At 44.9% G+C, this 15,810-nt stretch overlaps 1 protein-coding gene across 1 annotated transcript; it reads right to left on the bottom strand.

The window, feature by feature from the left end:
* Positions 1-1,227: 1,227 nt before the first annotated feature.
* Positions 1,228-10,307, bottom strand: LOC144123482 (phospholipid scramblase 1-like). The gene is made up of 6 exons (XM_077656301.1): positions 10,198-10,307; positions 9,172-9,249; positions 8,148-8,287; positions 3,656-3,826; positions 1,792-1,950; positions 1,228-1,284 (listed from the first exon to the last, which is right to left on the bottom strand). The coding sequence occupies exons 2-6, from the start codon at positions 9,200-9,202 to the stop codon at positions 1,228-1,230; spliced, it is 558 nt and encodes a 185-aa protein (XP_077512427.1). The 5' UTR covers positions 9,203-9,249; positions 10,198-10,307.
* Positions 10,308-15,810: the final 5,503 nt, after the last annotated feature.

Here is a 15,810-nt window from a genome sequence, read left to right as displayed (position 1 = left end):
TCAAACATGCCTCAGCTCTTCAAATGTTCTTACTGCACTTTCATTCTTCTCTCTATCGTTCACTGGTTGACCTTCAGGTTTTGTTATCATCTTGGTATTCCTGCAGCCTTTGAAGGTTCACGCATTCGGAGCTGATTCAGTTTCATATGTAGTGCCCGTCCAGTCATCGCCTTTTCTATGTCTCAAAGCTATCTTTTTCGTCCAGCTCTTGCGGGCTAGCTATACGCACTTAAAGCATAATTACCTTTTATAAAACTGTATGAAAGATCAAGAAAAGCAGCCAAGTGCGTCTTCCTGCGGTAATATGACAACAACAAAAACGATTTCTCTTCGCCAAAGATCCTAAGTTGTTTAGTATGAAGCTATAGCACTTAACCATAAAGGCTGGTTCACATGTAAGCGACTGAGCGAACGAGTGGTGCGTCGCAGCGAAAATTCCAACTTGTTGCAACCTCGCCGCTCATCGCCGCGCCGACTGAAAACAAATCTTTCCGCCTCGGCGGCAGGATTCGCTAGCATTTTCGCTAGCATGTGAAACAGGCTTAAGCCGTTTGTAATTTCAGTATCGGAAATTGGAAATCAACAGAATTTTGTTTTGATTTTTTCTCTGCAGCAGGTGAAATTCATAGATGCCTAAAGAACATGCATTATCCTAAATCGACCCTCCCTGCAGCTCACTCATGAAGCAGCATACTCAGAGTTAGATAGCGAAGCGGTTTGAGCCTCCTGGAGTAAAAGGTGGTGTTGTCTTATACCTCACTAAAATTTCTTGACCGTTAATGCACCGATTCCTTTTCTAAGCTAAATATTTGAACCCCTCACTCTAACTAAACAGCAGGGCTCGATTTATAAGTTTACGATAAGTTTACAATACAGTAATAATACAATAAGTTTACAATGTAAGTACTGAGGCGGCAATGAAAACCCGGAGATTTTGTAGCCGTATTTTCAATTCGCCGTCAATGATAGGAAATAGAGCTTTCATTAAAAGAAAGGACAAATAAAGAACAGCAACCAATGAAGCAAACAAGTACCCTTTTACCAAAATGACAACATAAAAATGCGGAGTTTTTTTTTTCAAGATACATACACAGATGTTTATTGAATTGTCTAGGCCTGGCAGACCGAGATTTCGTTGAAACTGCTGCCCTAATTGTTGTTGTTGTTAGGCTATCAAAAGATGGCACATACCCACACTGGGGGATCGGCCAAGAATCGGGTGGCTATTCATTTTACCATTGCACGCGCCTTGTCTAGGTCCTTTTCTTCGAAAAACGTGTAGTCCTGAAATGCAATAAAAACCAGTTAAAGAAAGCTGGGCATTTCTGCCTACGAAAGCACTTTAGTTACAAAGTGCACTGTCGAAGATATCACTGCAATGAGCACGAACGCTTACTGTTTCACAGTCAACTTTGAAAGATAAGCGCGAAAGAAGCGTCTCAAACAGATCTCCAATAAGAGGACATCATTTCGTGCATAGTCTTATGTAGTTTTGGCAAAGTGAAGAACACGTATTTGAGGACGACAATTTACGATATCCCGAGGGTGGCCTCTGGCTGCCTCGTCATGGGTGACTCTCGGTGAGCGCTAATCTATATAACTACACAGGCTATACATTCGGACTCTTGTATTTTCGTGTCCTGGTATGCCTTGAACTACTTCTTCATGAAGTTGGGATTAATGAGAGCTAAGAAAAATTGGCGCGAAACGTGTGGCGGGACTTGTCGGAGAGCGCGCGTAATTCTTCTCTCCATTTCAGGCAAAGCAAAGCCAACCTGACGTGGGACTTACGACGAGCATGGTCGAGGCGATGAGAGCCGCTTTCAAGTGCACGTCCATGTCCAGGGGGAAAGTGACACCGAAAACGTCAGCGTTCGTGAAGAACTCCTTCACAACTCCGCTGAACTGCTTGGTGATTTTTCCTATGACGATGTTGTTTGTTGATAAAACCTTGCATAAGAACAGACAGGAGGCAGGAGGTGAAATTCAGAACGCGCAGCGTTCTATAACTACCGTTCCACCCAAAACATACAAATATACACACGCGGTGCTCCTTCCTGAAGGCCTGTATTTCTTTTTTATGCGCGTTCTAAAGATGCCTGGTCTCGCCAATACCTCCGTTCCTCTTTCCAGCGGTGTGCCGGAAACATTTCAGGAGCGAGAGCTCCACTTCTCGCGCGCAAAAAGCTGAAGCTCATGTCGCATTGAGAAAATTACCTTCAAAGAATCGCAGCTGGTTGCTATGCGCCGTAGCACGTGACTCGCCGCGCTTCGCTACCGCGGCTGCGACGCGGACAGAGGGCGGCACTCGCTCGCTCGGCAGGCGGGCTGAATCACGTGACTCGTCACTGGGTCGCCGCTGCGCGCTCGCTTCGTCTCACAGCCGAGCCTAACCACTGACTCACGTTCGCCTAAATGCAAGCGCGGGCACTGCTTGGTAAAAACAGCGCTAAATATGACGAATCAGAAAAAAGCAAGGCACTGCAAAAGCTCTTACTCACATCCAAGGCATTATTCTCGAAACCTATAGCGTTTATAAAGGACGATTCACAGGCATGTCACATGATCATAGGCAGTAAAAGCAAACAAACACATAACAGAGATGCGCGCCACACTCATGCTTATGTGTTTTTACTCTATATATGATCGTGTGTCAGGCCTATGAATTCTCCTTTTTAAACGCTATATGTTTCGCGAATGAAGCTTTTATGTGGTGTAGAAATGGCGTAGAAATCTTGCCGAATAATGTTGAAACTTGCGGTTCACTAGTCGGCGCCCTCTCAAAAGAGCCTAAAGATATGCTTGATTCGTCCGTGAGGAGTGGACACTGATCTCTGTGCGGCTGGTACGCGCACAAGATACGCTGTCTGGTCTGGAACAGCAATCGCGATATTTTTATTCAAGGCGAGCCTTGGTACACGGTTTTTAGTACACTTGAAACAAGGGTGCAAGAATTCCCCAGGAATAGCTCTCGGCTCTTCTGGCATGAAATGCTTGGAAAAATTACTTTGTTTACCCGATCTTCCTTGGATACAAAAAATGGTCGCAGTAGGCTTTACCGCGCAAGGCAGATTTCGGTCTCTAGGGTATGGATTTTCCAACGAGCGATGGTTCTTTCGTAGGCACTCGTATAAGTCTTGCGGCGATGGTCAAGTGGTTCAAGGCGCCGGACCAGCGCTGTTCCGATAGCAACCAAACATGCCATAGATAACCCGCACAGAGGCAGAAGTTTTCCCGATCTATTTTGGTTTACTCTATTCGGAATGATGTAGATGGGCGAAGAAGGGTCGAGAAGGTTGACTATGACCTAAACTATGACCCAGACGCGCGGTGGCGAAAAGTCGGGCTTACGACGTAGAATGCATAACTGCATTAAAGGTGAAGAAAAAAGAGGACGGCGCAGAAGAAGTGGTGAGGTCCTGTGAGGAGGGACCGCGTGCAATACAATGCGTTACAGCACGCGACAAGTTGAAGAAGCGAAGAAGACGGCATAAGGAGCCGAGATTATACCTAGATATATCATCAGCGCGAACACAAAGAGGAAGACGCAGATAGGACTGTCCAGACCTCCCACCCAACAGGGGTGAAATCTGTCGGCTCAGATGTCCACGGGCCGTTTATGCCGCAGGTGAAAACGTGTGACGCGTTAATTTACCTGGAAATCGATGTCGAGTTTGCAGGGGAGGCTGTGAGTGCAAATGGGGCCAATAATGCTCAGCACTCGTTGCTTATTTCTGTTGCAAATTCTGAAGACAGGATAGCAGACGGAGCATTCTTGCAACACGTAAGCGACGGGCGTTCCTGGAGGGGCCTGGACTTCCATCTCCTGGAAAGGCGGCAGAAAAATAGGCACAAAAAAGGAAGCATCAGCGGTAATTTAACAACTTCTAACAAAAAAAAAAAATTCGAACGACAGCACTGCTCTGGGTAGGCGCATACGCGAAATGAATATAACTACGCGCGTAGTTAGTACATTTCCGGACTTTACGTGTCTCAATGCGGCGTCCATTTGTTTTTCTTTTGCACAGTTCGGTCGACTTGGCTGGCCAAATCGATTTGCCCGACTCTTCCTTTAGCCTAAGATTGCGTAAACCTACCTTTGTCGATAGAACCAAACACTTGTCTGAGGCTGCGCGTCGAACGCGCGTGGCCTAATGGGGACTCTTAGGACAAAAATATGTTCTCCTGTGTTAATAGAGTACCGTGTTCTAATTTTAAGAAGCCATTTTCACCGCAAAATGAGCTGTTATTAGCTAGTTTGTTTGAGTGGACGAGGCAGAGGAACATGTTACAGAGCCCATCATCACCTTTGCAGAACACCTACAGGCCGATAGGCAAGGTAGACATACGTGCCAAAACCTCACGAAACCCTAGACAAGGTGGAAGAACACACAGCCTCCGTCAACTTCAAACAGACACTTTCGTAACACCATGTAAAATTCACTAATGGTCCCCGTCACTCGACCAACCACAGTGCCCACTCTGTGGAGAAATAGATGCCTCTTTTTATTTGCTACCTCAAGGCCCTGGTATAGGGCATCTCATGAGAAATGTGAGTGGCAGTTAAACAACAGTGATTTCGATAGCATTCTTAAAATGGATGGTGTTGATAAGATGCATGGCGTCCTGTGGTAGACCATTCCAGTCCCCGGATGACATGACGAGAAAATATCAGGAATCTGCAATAGTTCTTGCGGTGGGGAGATAGACGGCGTTATGCTAAATAATACGGCTGGAGAGGCGATGAGCCTGTGGTAACACTGATGCTCCTAATTATTAATGATAAAACATAAAAAAGGCACACTCGAAAATTTTTTCTTCACAAGCCAAAGTTGGGTAAGATTGCTCTGGATTTTAAAGCATACGTATCAGTATAATATGAATAATCGGAATAAATAAAGCGGATAGCACGATTTTGTATTCGTTTTAAGGTTAAGAAGGGGTTAGACAGTTGAGGATTTCATTTTGCTGAAGCGTATTATAGTTTAGGATGAATAAAACTTATGCATGCTAATGATTTGATAGATGCGGCATCAAATCGTATAGATAGCGACGTATAAAACCAAGGGTGAGATTAGCTTTGTTATCGATGTTCATGATATGAGATGACCATGTTAGGCTTTGCGATACAGTATAATACCCAAGTACTTACAGGAAGAAACGGACGACACTTCAGAACCAAAAGGGACGTATTTGGAAAGAGTATGCAAGTGTCAAAAATAGAGTAATTTCTTCTGTCGCGACGGAAAACATTGTAGTTCAGAAAAACATAAAGGATTTCAGAGTGATGCACAGATGATGTTATCCAGGTTTCATTTAGTACGATTGTGTTAATACTATATTACGCGCAAGACTGTCAAGAGCGTCGAGTATGGATGGGAGGCTTCGAATATTAGTCCAAAGGAAGGACAAGGAGCTGAGCTTCAAATTGATGTGAGGTTTATGCAGCAGCTATGGCGTGCGGGGGCGACAATCTTTGAAGCATGGTCGAATTTACAAACAGTGTTATCAATGATCAGTTTATTATTTCGGAGTTTGTATGTTTCTTGTTGGAGTTTCGTAAATTCGACTGCAGTCTTTTCACATGGTGTCGGCATGCCAGTAGAACCCGGCTGTTGACCAAGTTCCTAATCTCAATATAAAACATTGGGAGGCCATTCTGTACAGCGAAGGACCACCACCAGCAAAGCGTACTGCTTCGTACGGCCAATGCTGCGGCGCAAGCCACTGGGAATAAATAAATAAATAAATAAATAAATAAATAAATAAATAAATCCATCAATCAATCAATCAATTAAAAAATGAATCAGTCAATCAACGAACCAATGAATAAATCAATCGCTAGAAAAAACCAAATAACGAAATACGCCTGCCGCTATCATCAGCTGATTTCAGTAAAATGCGTGCGTCGACAACGATTTTCGCACGCTGGGGCTGCGCCAATCCGGAATTGAGATCTTACTCGGCGATAAATGCGTCTTCTGACACTGGACAAACGTAAACATAGCCAGGAAGATCCAGGGAGTAAATTTCTACTGAGAGCAGTGATTTGATTTAGTTGTTCTTGGTGTGACTTTAAAGAATCTGAAAGCCCTTCCTCGCTGTCAAGTCATACACCATCTGACATTAGACTTGACTACTGCTGCCGCCATCTGTTGTCAGTGAACCAACCTGGTGTTTAGCGAGTGGAGCCTCGTGGAACGCGAAAAGAAGCCATGCAGCACAGAGCCGCGAATACCGGCCAGGCACATGCGTGCCAGTAGGTGTGGCGATAGCGAAGTCAACGGTACTGCAGCGGTGGCCGAGTAAACAATGTGTCAGGCTCCCGTGGCTGCTTTCTCTGCGCCGACGCTGGCTCCCCTCGGCTCCAGCTCAGGACAACGAAATTTTTATTCCTTGTGCATGAATGCATTTCTGGGGGAATTGCTGTGTCGGTTTTGGCGTCCATTTCGCCTGTGACATGAGCACCAACTCTGCCAAAATTTTGAGACTATGCTCGACAAAGTTTGAAAAGAAACGCAGATAAAATCATTTCATGCCTCAAAATACCTACGTTTCCCTTAAGTTCAGATTGAATTGAGCCTACAGGGAAGGAGCTGTCAGCGAAAACCTTCTCTTGGAAGTGTAATGCGCATCAGTTTCTCCCACAGCAGCAAGTTCCTTACTATCACGAACATTCAGGCAGCAGGATATTACATACCAGCCTTTTATTTTCCAGGTTCCTGCGACGTATGCTACGATGTGTTCTGCATCTCTCATACTGCTGAGGGTGAAGTGTAAAAATGCTAAGCTTAGCGCGATTCCTGCACACACTGCGAGAAGTCGGAGATTGGGGACTACGCTGCGACCTCTGAAGACCTCTGCGCTAAAACTTGACAAATTTGTGCTTTTCATCTTCCGCTAGCATCGTCACCTGAAGGGATATCGTTGGTGCGCATCCTTCCATCTTCGCGCCCTAAGCTCTATCCACTTAGACAACAAACTTCTAAATTGGTAATTAGCGATCGCGACTCTCAGGTAACTTCCACAGGTCTGACATCAATGGCGAAACATTTGTAGCGTTGCGCCAACAAGCAGAAGTCCGCAAGTGTCGCACTCGGACGCGAGAGCCCCGTTTTGTTTGAGGCGAAATGTAAAACACCCGCGCTCCATGCTGAGGAGAATAATAATAATAATTGGTTTTTCGGGGAAAGGAAATGGCGCAGTATCTGTCTCATATATCGTTGGACACCTGAACCGCGCCGTAAGGGAAGGGATAAAGGAGGGAGTGAAAGAAGAGAGGAACAAATATGTCCGTAGTGGAGGGCTCCGGAATAATTTCGACCACCTGGGGATCTTTAACGTGCACTGACATCGCACAGCACACGGGCGGCTTAGCGTTTTTCCTCCATAAAAACGCAGCCGCCGCGGTCGGGTTCGAACCCGGGAACTCCGGATCAGTAGTCGAGCGCCCTAACCACTGAGCCACCGCGGCGGGTCCCATGCCGAGGAGAAGGAAATAACTTTTATTGTTTCCGAGAAGGTTCTGATCTTGGACGGTGCTGAGGTTGCGGTGTTTGCTAACAAAACCTCGTTTTGGCCGAAGTTAACCGGTAGACCCTTCACTACTTCGTGCTGGAAATAACCACTGGCGCAGATGTAAATCACGAAAGTGCAATTTATTTCAGGTTTATATATTCTTCCTTGTTCACACTTGGAATTTCCTTTGAAAAAAGTAGACAGGAGGTGAAGCCTATTGATGCGGAAATGCAGTGCTGCAACGTTTTGGACAAATATTAAACGAATTAAAAAGAAAATTTATTAGAGAAAAGGAAAGTGCACAGTATCACTCCGCGGTAGAAACCCTTACATCGCTGTCAGCTTGTGGTGGGGAGGGAATAAAAGAAGAGCGAAATAGAAGTGCTGCAGTGGAGGGCTCCGGAATAATTTCGACCGCCCGGTGATCTTTTACGCGTGCGCTGACATCGAACAGCACACGGGCGCCATATGCGCATTAGCCTCCTTGGAAACACGTCCGCCGCTGCAAGGATTGCACCAAAGGAGGCATTTCTGCATAAAAAAAGCTGCCAGCAAATCCCGAACTCGCCCACAGTTCAAAGAAATGCGTGCTTTCCGATGGACGGCTAGATTGAAAGTAAATGTCTCACCTGCAAACAGCAGCACCCGAAACAGTGCACGCACCTCAGAGGCCGCACGAAATGCATGACGGGAACATTCCTGTAGTCTAGGACGTCCATCTCGAAGCAACGCCTTGGGCCACAGCAATACCGAGAAAGGAAGGTGGAATCTACGTGCAAAAAGGTGAAGAAAAGGTTCCTTAAAGAGCGGAGATGACATGTTTGGTTTTATTTTTTTGGCGCGCAAGCACTAGGGCTTTCAATCTGAAAAAAAAAAAAAGCCCGTTGTCGGAACGTCTCAAGCTAGCTTGATATGCAGAAGTAAAATAAATATTGCCGCGACTGCGGGGCGTTGGGGTTTCGCTGGTTCTTCGCTCACTTGTTTGTTCGTTTGTTTATTTACTTCAGTGTTTGTTTGCTTCTTGTTTTCTTGCTTGTTCGCTTGTTGTTGTTTTCTTGCTTGTTCGCTTGTTTGTTCATTTGTTTGTTAGTTTACTTACTCTCTGGCTTGCTTGCCTGCTTGCTTGTTTTCTCTTCCTCGTCTCAGCGAATGCTTGCTGGCGCTTTCGGGAATTGAGCACACGTGCAAATAATAATAGCTCTTATGCTATTATTATGCTTATGCTTATGCGATTTTCCTTGCTTTGAACCGTACGTTTGTGAGACTGTACAGACTACGCTTTCGTGAAAGGAATGACACAGCACTGTTCTCAGGGTTTCTGATACGCTTTTGGAACGCGCAACTAACAACCCCCTCCTCGCTCTTCATTGACCATGTTAAACTACATCGAGTGACTATTTCCGCCTCACCGCCCAATCCAGCACAATAATGGACGAACTGCAATCATCCTCTTGACTGCCCGCTTTCTCCGTCTTTAGGATAGAGCACAGATAAAGAAATTTGCGCACTGGTAACCATACAAATTTCATCCGAAAACAATAAGCAACCGATGTTGTTCGCATTTTAGCCTTTAAATCGGCTCGTTGCTCGAGTGTTGGCGTACATTTCAGGGATGTTGGAGCATGTGATTTCCTTATAAAGTTGTGCTCTCACCTTCAATGATGTTGTATATGAACTGCCCCATTGTGTTCCTCGCAACGTAGCTGTTGCATGTTTCAATGCCGGTGACGGCTGGAAGAAAGAGCATAGAGGATTTATCGTAGGGTGCTTCCTTTATGCGCTAGCGTTGACGCGCCGCACTCTGGCTTGAGTTGTATGCGTCAACGCATGCCATAGAACCCTTGCAAAAAATAATTGTGCATCTTTGCGCCATCGCATAAGTTAAAAGGGAACTACAGCTATACATGGCAGGAAACTCAAAATGGTAATATTAATTGACATGGCCTTATAATTGTCGTATGTTCCTGTTCGGCGCAATACATAGCAACGCATTTACCTTGCGCACCGGTTGTGATGCTCTGTGTAGAAACCAAGCCTATGCATTTGTTGTTTGTTTTCGTAAAATTGCTCCATACTAGAACTAACCAGACTTTTCTGGCTGAAAATGTCATCACGTTTTAGAGACAAGGTAAATGCGTAATAACACGGCTAAGTATTAAATCTACGTCCTCATCAGCGTACCCGCTCGCGTTCCCGCTCCCGTACAGCTGCGGGCAGCAACCAACGGATGCAAATGAAAAAACTCATGGTTTGATTTTGTTTCAGTTTCACACTTCTGCGTACTTTATGAATCGGGTTATGGTTCGTCCAGAAGCCCTAATAGCAAAATGATTCGAACCGCTTTGAGTCGGTTCACGACATACGCAAGCAGCAGCTTAGCCGCAGCCAGAGCCGCCGCTGCCAAACCAGCGGCTGTTCCTTGAACGTTCTGCAGTTTCAGCCGAACCTCGAGAGGTCGCCGGCTAATGTTCTCACTATTATTGCTGACGTCACAGTTTTATTCTAACAGCTCTTGTGCTCAACGTGAGCACCCGGGACTGTCACTACGAGTGCACGTGTTTCCCACAAGTGCACAACGCTAGCAAAACTTAGCGCACGCACCACACGAGGCAGATTGGTCCTAATTTTTACTAGAACAAAGAGGAAATTAACTCTTTCGATCTGTTGCCTTGCCCTCACCTTCAAAAAGTTCCAAATCTTGTTGTATTATTATTTGGTCTATGACAGCCAGGTACTCAAGACCAGGAGCGCAAACGATGGGAACATCTGGACATGGAGGTTTAGTCAATAGGACTGCGAAGAGAAACAAGAGTTTCAAGCCGCATGAGTGTTAATAAACCACGAATAATTATTCTTCTTGGTGCCCCCGCAACGCTGTGCTGCAGCCTTCTAAAGGCGACCGCCCCATTGAACAAAGTAGAAACCGCGAACTTGATACGGTTTCTATGAATTCGCGAGTATTGAACTTGATATTGGTGGTGACGTTCCAAGCACTCTAAAGTCCTATGATTGAAATAGGTCGTATTGCGAGTGAGTCGACCGTTGTTACAGGTATATTCACAAGTACCGCGTGCGTTTTTTTTTTTCCCCTGCCGTCAACGTTTTAAAGTTGGCCGCAAAGAAGTAGTGGTGAAAGATTACGAGTTTCTTTGGACGCTTGCGCAGGACACCAGTAGTAAGAGAGGCCGCCCCTTGTGTTTCAGTATACCATATTCTGCGTGCGCTTTTTATTAACGATGGGGCAAGGTAGACGGCAATGCAGGGTGCCTGCACGGAGCTGATATCTGGGCGAATTTATGCTCAGAAATGAAAACAAGAAACTTCGTAGAGACAACCATGCCCAACATTTTTAGACAGAAAGTTTAAACACTGGAAAACAGTGAGGAACTGTTATGGAAATATTGAAGGTAATGTCCATTTTTCCGAAGTGAAGCAAAATCTTTCTCTAAAGTTTTTCCATGGCTCGGATTGAGCAGTTAAGACTGTCAGAAAAAATCATGGCGAACGCTTTTCAGAATAGCAAGAACATTAATAGCAACAAAATGCAAGCTTGCCGAAGGGAGAATCGCGGATATACTGTTGCAGCCCAAAGTTACAATATACATGTAGGAAGAAATTGCGTTCATAAACTCTTTCTTATTCAGAAATGGTTTTGCCCAGAATGCTTGGGTATACCTTAAAAAATGGCCTATAGACAATCTATAGACAGTCTATAGACTTTTGTAGACTCTATTGCCTTCCTACAGATATTTCTTTTTGTCTATTCATAATATATGGACTTCTATAGGCAAAAGTATACTAAATGTGCACGGCTATAAATCTGTAGACTGGCTATCTATGGAATTTGTTTTGCCTATAGACTGTTCTCTAGGGTTTGTCTACAGAGAGTCTGTTTACTTTATAGACAGAAGTCAATGGAAAGTCTATATAGTCTAAAGAAATTTTGTAAGGGATGGCGGCTACTGAATGGAGAAGAGTTCGGAAGTGGTCTCGATAAAAAGGGATATAAGATTCTTCTACGCTGTATTTAGTACGTATGGCACAGATCCTTCTAGACAGCGTACAGTGCCTTCTAGAGCAGCACTAAGCATTGTAGAATAACATGAGCATGACAGTGCAACTCGTCAAGAGAATAGGAAACCAGTAGAGTCGCCGCCAGAAGTCGTTTGTGACCGATAACTCGACCCGTATGAAGAGCATACCATGCATCAGTAGCAATAAAAGAAAAGAGAGGCAGGAAACGTAGCAGCTATATTCTGAAATTCGTTTCCGCATACGGGGAAGCTGCATGCTGCGGCTGTGTTCGCTTTGTTGCACAACGACTAAGGTAGGGCGGACGAACCGCACAGTTCACATCCCCTGAAAACATCACGTCGACAAAGAAAAAACCTCGAGTTAAGAAAGAAAAAAGTTTCAAAACTCTTCGCAGAACTAGATTTCACGGACTATGGAAGCTCTGTGTACAAAAAATGGTGCTTAATGCCATCGTTGTATGACTATGGCGCTCCTATAGGCAAATATTAGGCACACTCGTGTCGGAATCTGGTTCTAGCCTTATTGACTTGTCGGTTTCCTCTCTACCAGACAACTAAGACCAACTGATTTTTTTCCGAGTGTGTTCTAGACGTTTACTTAAGCCTCTCTAGCACCGCCCAAAATATTTATTTCTTAATAAAAATCCATTTATTCAGTGTTAGTAACTGAAAGCAGCTTGCCTTTTCCAGTAGCCCCCGCGGTGCCGGTCGCGGCTCCCAGCATCCATTTAAGCTCCTTGGCGTTGGCTGGCCCTGGATGTGGGTGTAACGAAATAGTTCAGCCACTTGTTAAATGGACATATGTTTGGCATTTGCACAGGCAGCATTTACAAATGTTTCTTTTCGTTCATTAATTGATTTATCGATAATGTCAGCCTATGCAGGCAATAAAAGGAGTGGAAAAATTTGAATCAATGGACATTCAAAAGGGGGTACAGTTCAACAACTATAAAATTGCGATACAGTACGCTGAACATAAAAGAACAAAAATCAAACAATAAAACAAAAACACATAAGCGGAGGCACAACTATTATTTAGGTGCGTTATGGTCCAAGTATAAATTTAGGCTTCCGAGAAAGGCATCAAGGGAATAAATTTTTTACAAAAGAGTCAGGCAGCATGTTCCCTTCTTTAATAACTCGAGAAAAAAAGCCGTATTTAAAACGATCATTATGAGAAAGCGACAAAGGAATATACATGCTATAGCGATGTCTTGATGGTTCACTGTAGTGTATTGCAAAATAGTATTAATCTTAAAGTGATTATGAATTATAAGGAGAAGAAACTTCAGCCTTTCTATCAGTTCGACATTCTAATCTTTCACGGTTCGCTAATTTGTTAAGTAAGAGACGTTCCCGCAAGGTGCCACGAGTTTGAGGTTTGTCAGCTGTTACGGTCGCCGTGCTCCTTCTGGAAGTAACAGGCGTGTACGCGCAGGGGCCAAAGGTTATGTGGAAAGGGTTAGGGTAACATGAAAATGAATGGTTAATAGTGCTCACCGATCACTGCACCAATGAGTCACATTACTCGCCATGTATGTGAACCTGGCCATGGCCACTGAGGAATTTATGCAGTTGTGCCAACTTGTGTGACGCGACCACCTTACCTTAACATGGACGCTAAGGCTGATTAGTATCGTGGCCACCGTAGTTGCTCCCCTGATAACATAACAGTGATATCATTTTGCGTCGGCGACAAATTGGTGCTATATTTTTTTCAAGACAGCACTTCCCACTTTATTATTTGACATGGGGTAAAATGACCAGGATTCGGTGGTCCGAGATCATACAGGCCAGTTGTAATGGCCTCTCATACGATTGTCCACAGCCAGGACAGCTGGATCCCTCTCGTATAATATTCACCCCAGGCATGCCAATGTCGCGGGCACAGTCGAATGAGGCCGGAGTTTAGTAACTGGAACATATAAAATATCTGACAGGCAGGCCACCAGAGGGCGGCTACTGGTTGGTTCCAGTCTAGAAGGCGCTTGCAGTAAGGTCCCTGGCAGTAAGAGTTGGGATCTCAAGGTCTCAGAGCACGGCGTGTCTCCTCTCTCCTCGCCGTCTCGGCGCACCCTCGAGGGATGGGTCTCACGGCTAAGAAAAGTTTCCTTGTGTTCCGACCTCAAAGAGTGTTCGCGACTCACCCCATAAAAGCAGACTACCCAAGCAAAGGCATCCACGTACTGTTATCAGAAGAAATTTTCTCTTAATATTCTCTTCAATCCAAGAATGTAACGCGAAAGCAGCTGTGCTGAATTTTCCACCCTTCAAGTCAAACAATTCACGTTTTTAACTAACAGTGCGCAACGCTCTAGAACATGAGAGTATAGTCGGACCTGCAACCGCGGATTTAGTGTTAGTGACGAACCGTCTAGACTACGCGTGAGAAGAGGAGTTTTATAGGAATGTGAGAAGCTTTAAAGTCCAACTAAATGCAATATACGTTCATATTTCCCTCTTCATTGTACTCACACTGAGCCCACGGTGCAGGTGGGCGTGCCATCGCTTGAGCGTCTTCTTCTTCCTCTTCTCTACGACGGTTGTGTCTTCTTCCTCCTCAACTAATGCTCTGCACTCTAATGTAAGTCATTAGGTCATAAATTTTGTAGAAAGGCACAACTTCCACAGAGAAGGAAGGTCGTATATTGGTGAACTATCTTTATTACAAATAAATCAAAAGAAAAACAAAAGCTGAATATGGAAAAAAAGAAAGCTTTAGAAGCTAACAAAGTGGATGTGCGAGATGAAAAAAAGTTTACTGCTCAAATCAAACAAATAATTACTTTAGAATGCTAAGAAGTCTGAGACGGAGTAATGATGTATAATATGTTAACACTTCGATTGGGAAAGCAGTGCATGGTCGTGATTCCTAGTGGCATGCGACATTGTGAACGTAAACCTGATACCAAATATGTTGAAAAGTTCACAGGCAATCGCGTAGTTTTTCACATTACCAGAACTCTGCTGGCACCATTAGGGGAAGTTAAAGCTATCGGAAAAGTTTCATGATAACTGTATACAAAAGTTCAGTCCTTGAGGCACAATTTTTCCCCTGATGCCAACTCACAGAGCTTTGTGATGTGATGATAGTGGAGAACTGCGCATGCTCCGTAGCATATCGCTTCGTTATTGTCGTCATCCTTGACTAACGCCTTGCAAGCACCTGCAGTGACTTGCCGACACCTTTTTGCCACATGCTACGTGGTTACAATGCAGGTCGTAGCGTTGTTATGCCATCGCCGTCAGAGATATGAAACCTACGGCAGTCGATGCTTTATGTGTTTTTGACAGTGATGCTCACATTCATCAGCAATGACATCTGCTGTACCTGCCATATTTCGACGGCCAACGTTGATGATGTCTGTAAACTCTGCTTTGCTGTATCCGGCAGAAACATTGAGCGTGGCCCAACTGTACAGCGTGCTCTCATAAGAATTACATGCCACGTTTGAGGTGTGAATTACGGTTTTATCGACAGGCGTATTCAAGACAAACCCATAAATTGTCAAGGCCCTGAAATTCGATTTGGGACTGTCACGTCGGCGGCAGCAGCAGTAGTTGCTTGGATCATAGCTTTAAGCCGCGGCAAATGTCAATATGACCGACTGGAGCCGTTTTATATCAATGCCGCATTACATGACCGACCAAGAGTTCCGGCGTCATTTTCGCCTGTTGAAAGCGTCGGTGCTTTGGCTGCGCAACGAACTAAGTGACGAGCCACCTCTGAGGAGACTTCATGGTGGGCCTCACTTGCTCACAGTCGAAGAGCATGTCCTCGGCGTTCTCCGATTCTACAGGACCGTCACAGGAAAGTGTCGGCTCAGACCGGAACATTGGAAGTCGCAAGACCACTGCGAGTCGCTGTATTAAGGACGTTTCCGGCGTGCTGTGCACAACTGATGGCTCACTTTTCCCAAGACTGCTGCCGACTGTGCTTATATTAAGGAATGTGTCCTCCTTGGCGGCAGCATTACAGATGTCCTGGGATGTGTAGACGATATACACATTGGAAGAAAAGCCCCTTCAAAGTCTAACCCAGATGTAATCAACGAATCAATGGGATTTTCTTGCGCATGAGCCAGGAAAATTACGAAAAAAGGAGCAACCACTTGTGCGCACTTGCTTAAATGATTTAGGTTAAGGGGAGTTTAACGTCCCAAACCTACTCAGGTTATGAGGGATTACTCGCTTAAATGCATGAGAGATGCATAGACATGGAATCCAAACAACGCCATTAATCGCAATGATCAAGCAC

The sequence above is a fragment of the Amblyomma americanum genome, chromosome 3 (genome assembly GCF_052857255.1).
Source record: "Amblyomma americanum isolate KBUSLIRL-KWMA chromosome 3, ASM5285725v1, whole genome shotgun sequence".
Lineage (NCBI taxonomy): Eukaryota > Metazoa > Arthropoda > Arachnida > Ixodida > Ixodidae > Amblyomma > Amblyomma americanum.
Note: the sequence above shows the minus strand (reverse complement) of the source record. Positions and strands in the feature narration are given on the sequence as shown.